At 31.8% G+C, this 6,000-nt stretch overlaps 1 protein-coding gene across 1 annotated transcript in view; it reads right to left on the bottom strand.

Moving 5' to 3' along the window:
• Window positions 1-2,690: 2,690 nt before the first annotated feature.
• LOC131800485 (sodium/hydrogen exchanger 6) overlaps window positions 2,691-6,000 on the bottom strand; it is a 38,132-nt gene continuing 34,822 nt past the window's right edge. The window contains exon 14 of the mRNA XM_059128318.1: window positions 2,691-3,391. Within this exon, the coding sequence (XP_058984301.1) occupies window positions 3,314-3,391 (78 nt within the window). The 3' untranslated portion in view covers window positions 2,691-3,313. The remainder of the gene's footprint in view (window positions 3,392-6,000) is intronic.

Below are 6,000 nucleotides of genomic sequence, written 5' to 3'. Positions count from 1 at the left end.
TAGTCAAATTATATTAAAATCGGTTCAGATTTGGATATAGCTCCCATATATATTTTCCGCCGATTTCACATATTTAAAGCACAAAACACGATACGTATTTCCGATTCCAATGAAATTCGGCATGAGTGGCTAAATTTGGTACAAAAATAAATTTGACTAATTATATTCAAATACGCTCAGATTTGATTATAGCTCCCATATATATATACTCAGCCGATTTCACATATTTGATGCACCCAAAGCGAGAGAGACAAAATTTGGCACCAGAAAAAATTGCCAAATTATATTGATCAGTTGAGGTTTGAATATAGTTAGCATATATATTTCGGCCGATTTCATACATGTTATGCACCAAACATGATATATATGACCGATACCAATGAAATTCAGAATATGTGGCGGAATTTGGTTACAATAATAAATGTGAGAAATTAATTGGAAATTAGTTATGATTTCACATATTGGACGCACCAATTTCAATGAAATATGAAAGGTGTGGCGGAGTTTGGTGTAAAAGTATTTTTTTTAAATTATATTTAAATCGGATCAGATTGGGACATGATTTTAATAAGAACCATTGACCCACAACGCCTTAGGCTAACACTAAAAACAACACAAAAATTGATTTGAAATACGCTTATTACGGCGAAGTATGTTGCTATCTCGAATTCACTAATTGCAATAGAAATGACACTCAAATTCAAAAGATTGCAGTTTACTGCACGCTTGGTATTTGCTATGAAATAAATAAATCCGAAAGACAAACCCTTCGTGTATGTATGTCATGTTACTGCTTTCTAATGGTTTTGGTTATTTACGCATTAAAATGGTGCAATATTTTTTTTTAATTTTTAATTTGTTTTTTTTTTAACCAACATATATTCGTAAATAAAATTTCGAATGCATATAAAATCAAAAGGGGTAGCGAAGCGCACCGGGTTCAGCTAGTGTTCTATATATCTCTTATGGTTTATTTCGCGACAAAAACTGTAGATTTTGCCGATGCATTCGTTGCAATAAGCATTTTGAAAACACCCGAATTTGAATATTTTCTGAACAATTTTTTATTATTGAAAAGAAGACACACACATAAGCAAATGAAGTTGACATATTAAGCCAGAAAAATAAAAAAATTTAAATCATATGGTAGTTCTGCCCTACCTTGAATTCATTGTACCATGATAATTAGTTGATCTAATGTTATACCTCCTACAAATAACAATGATTTATTATGTTCCTTTCTATGAATTTATAAGTTTTATTTGATTTTCAAAAAGTTACATTTCCGTTGCTAAAGGTTTTATTCCAATTGCAAAAGGTATCTTTTAATTTGAAAATGCGATATACAGGGTGAGGTAAAAAACTGCAACAAAGTTAAACGCCATAATTGTTGCATTTTTTTAATTTATTTATTTTTTTATGAAAGCAAAAAATTTCGGAAATAGCATCAAATTTTAGAATAAGTTTAGATTTGTTCGAATTGGTCACCTTTGACACGAATTGTGGCCTTCAAACAACCAATGAAACCGTCACACGCTGCCCGAATGTTGCTCTGCGGTATTTTGGCCCATTCCTGGAGAGGTGCTTGCTTGATGTGATCGACACTTTGGTATTTTTTTGTGCCAACCTTGCTTTTCAAAATACTCCAGATAGAATAGTCCAACGGATTGGTATCCGGAGATTTTGGTGGGCATTGTGCGCTGGAAATGAAGGGAGCAACCTCATTTTGTAACCATTCTTGGGTGGCGCGTGCTGAGTCCTGTTGGAATGTCCAAGGTCTGCGGCCAAAATGTTTGCGTACCCAAGGCTTTAATACACCTTCCAGAATATTTTTGCGATAATATTCGGCATTTATTCTGATGCCACGGTCCATTAATACGAGCAGAGAGCGAACATGGGTTGTTATGGTGGCCCACATCAGCACTATGGCCAACCGAAGGTGCACATTTTCAGCTGACCTCTTTGGCAAGTAAACACGATCATTTTGTTTTGTTTATGCTTTCTCATCGGAGAAACCCAAATTCGGTAGTTCACCACTTTCGGCCAAGCGAAGCAACTCTTTAGCTCTTTTGAGTCTATTTTCTTTCTGTTGCGGTTTAAGTTCTTGTGCTTTTTGGAAATTCAATGGCTTTACCACGAACTCATTTTTAACTATATTGCGATATGTTCAGCTCACGAGTCATTTTTCGGCCACTACGACGCGGGTTTCGATCAAGTCGCTTCTTTACTTTTCGAACCATTTCTGCTGATTGCTGCTGTTGCTGTTTTCTTTCGTCCACTTCCATGACGTCGGGCTACGCTAGCAGCATCACGGTAACGAGCGATGGTATGAGACACAAAAGATTTATTCACATTTAAATGCCTGAGTGCTCTAACGATAGCCACTTGCGTATTTGTGAACGCAACATCGAATTTTAGGTAACGTTGTAAAACTGCTTCATCGTCCATTGCAGAGTCACCAGAATCATCACGCCGTAAGTGAGACAATCGGCGAATTAAAATAATAACAAAAATATAATCTGCATTCGATTGAAAAAGAGTTAAGAATCTCCTTCGATCTAGAAATTAACATTTTATTTAATCTAATGTTAGTAGCGTTGCCAAATGGCCTGCGCTGTAAAAATATCATATGTAAAACCCGCAATCTGTTTCAGCTTACCTTTTTGTAATCGACAAGAAAAGAAATTGAATACACATTTGATTTGTGTATGATTCACCCATATCTTTATTATTATATCGTCATTATTACACATTCAAAAAGTGAAATCACTTACAAAATAATTAGAATAGAATATAACAATTAAGACTGTTTCTATTAGCACTGAACAATATTTGCAGAAAATCATATAAATATTTTAAGGACACAAAACAGGCTATTACGTGACAATATGCACACACAGATATAATCTCATACTATTACATTCGAGTATGTCTTTCGCATGTGTGTTTCTCAACATTCACATGTTCTGATATTTCGTATAAAAATTTCAGCATATTTCAATATATTTTTAAGTTAGTTAAGTAACAAATTGAAGTCATCAATTTCAAACTCTTATCTTTTTAACAATTATTCAAAATTTATAATATATATTTTATTATCGGAAATATGTAATAATATCTGTATACATATGTAAATAGATACAAATTATTTCTATGAGTATTTATCAAGTATGTATGTATAATATATGGCATCATATATAAATAGGGTATAACTTTACAGACACACATGCTTACATAGATAGTTATGTAGGCATTTCCAAATTCCAAATTATCTAAAGGATTACAATTCATATTTAGTGACACCATCACTACTCTATAAATTCTTGCCATAAAAGCCTAAAAGTCTAATGCGTGTCGATACAGGACTTTGAACGTTTTCCATTATTTCCATCTTTGGTTGAATGGGGGTATGGCAAACATTAAAAAGACAAGAAAAGAGACAAGAGTATTATGAACTATTTATTTGGGTGTACATTAACATAAATGATTCTAATGTGTTTGTGTGTTTCTTTTACTTAATTCTTATATTTTCATTAAAAAAGAAAAAAAGAAAAGGAAAAAATTATTTTATTTGTTAAATTGTTCTTTTTAAGGGCCGAGAGCTTAGCGCTTCTTCCGTTAACTACCTTGCGCTACTTTCCATCATTCTCTATCCAAAAATAACAATTACAAATCAGATATGCATTAACATTTTGGGCTATTCGATTTGCATATCCTGAGTTCGATTGAGAAGAGCCATATTGAAATTAGTAATTACTATTGATTTAGTTCGATGGCATACATATACACATCCGCCATTTAAGTGTTTTGAGAAAAAGGTATTTCAATTTTGTTTATCTCGAATTGCTTGGAACTATGGAACAATAATTAACGGGACAGGCCTAATAACACATCTGAATGCACTTTTCCTTCTAATGTCACAAAATACACACAGTTTTTGATGTGGGTACTTTGTTTTGAATAGACAGTTAATTTACCTTGTGTTTGCTATTTTGTTCGGTCAACTCGGATAAAAAAACTTGACTAAAACGTAATTTAATATCAAATATTTGACCTGTTTCAGAACACGCAATAATTAAAATATTCACCACGATAGCCGATTTTTCTTTAAGATACCGAAACTAGAAGATTCTGGAACCGATCAACTATTAACAGCATTTTAAAATTTTGTTGAGATTAAAATTTCTGTTTACAAAGTTAATGGGTAGTTATTTTTGCAATTACCCTAAAAATTTTGAAAAATTGTCAAATTAACAAAACAACTTGTTGCACTTTGAAATGACTAGCAGCCTATAGCTTCAGAGATGTGTCTTTTAAATATGATAAACTAATTGAAATATCGAAAACTGAAGAAGCAAACCAAAATCCCTTAGAATTAGAATCGAAAGTGGAATTAATTTAGCTTCTTCAGAATTACGGAATTCGCAATTGAGATTGTATTTTTTTGGGAACTTGTAACTTTAAAACACTTTCATGTAATAACAAGTTAAAAAAGCAGTAAGTTCGGCCGAGCCGAACTTTGAATACCCTCCACCATTTAGAACGAATTTGAAAATTTTCGAAAAAAAATAACATTCGCCACAAATTTTGTTAACATTTTAAAAATACCGAATATAGCCATTATATTAGGGTCTTTACGACGCGCACCTACATTGGCATAGTTTGTCACAAGCCATTACCATATTCAAATTCGAAACTTGAAATAACCCGTGAATAATGTAGCCAAAATACCGTATATAAGGAGGTACCGTTGTGATATCGGAGCTATACGAAGACCTGGACCTGCAAAGACAATTTTCTGTCACAGGCTGTAGCTTCCATTACGAACTTCAAATACGACATCTCAAACAATTTCGGTGAGTATTGTACCTAAAATCGTCAAAATACCGAGGTACTTATATATGGGGCCTATAGGGCAATAGGCAATTTTCTGTCACAGACTGTAGTTACCATTGCGAACTCTAAATACGTAATTTAAAACTACTACGGTGAATAATGACGCTAAAATCATCAAAATACCGAATATTTGGAGGAACCATTATGTGGAACCAGACGTGGATTTACATTGTTTTATTTAACAATGGAAGGGGGAATAATTTCCATTTTTTTGTTGTTCAATTTTACATTTTTTTCCTTTTGGTTAAAATAATTAGAAAATTTTAATTGTTTCTCAATTGACGAAGCAAATTGATGCCACGTCTTTTCTTTCTTTAAAATTTATATATATATATATATATATATATATATATATATATACATATATACCAAATTCCTTTTTTACATTTTTTTCTTTGCTTCAATTTACCATTCGTAAGGCCAGATTATTTAGTTTTCACAAATAGATTGGAAGAAAAAATCTAATTTTAAAGAAAGAAAAGATGTGGCATCAATTTGCTTCGTCAATTGAGAAACAAATTCGGGTCTTTTGGAGGAAAGACCTTGAAAATTTTTTTTAATCTTTCTGCATCTACACTTACGTTTTATGGGAGCGTTATTTTTTTAAGTGTAAAGAAATAATATTATAAATAAATAGGTATTAGTAATCAATACAAATTCCTCTTTAACTAAATATTACTTATAATTAGTTGATTAAATTTTAAACCTACTAAAAATAAAATGTTCTATAACTTTTCCTTCTGTAAATCTAAAATTTTCATTTGATTTGCAAAAAGTTTCATTTCGGTTGCAAAAGTTGTCATTTCGGTGGCAAAAGGTTTCATTTCCACTGCAAAAAGTTTCATTGCAATTGCAAAAGGTTTCATTTAATCTGAAAATTAGTTAGTTACTACGCTTATAACTCAAGAACCGCTGGTCTGATGTTAACGATTCAAAATCCAAAAAAGAAAATCACGTAAAATGATAAATTTGAAACACTTTTGGAATGTACAATTTTAATGTTTTATTTTGCATGATTTTTTTTTTAATTTGACCTACTATTTTCAAAGGTACATTTGCAGTGTTTTTTTTTTTTTTTTTTTTTGAATAGTTTTTGCTGTAAAA

This window comes from Musca domestica, unplaced genomic scaffold (assembly GCF_030504385.1).
Source record: "Musca domestica strain aabys unplaced genomic scaffold, Musca_domestica.polishedcontigs.V.1.1 5, whole genome shotgun sequence".
NCBI lineage: Eukaryota > Metazoa > Arthropoda > Insecta > Diptera > Muscidae > Musca > Musca domestica.
Note: the sequence above shows the minus strand (reverse complement) of the source record. Positions and strands in the feature narration are given on the sequence as shown.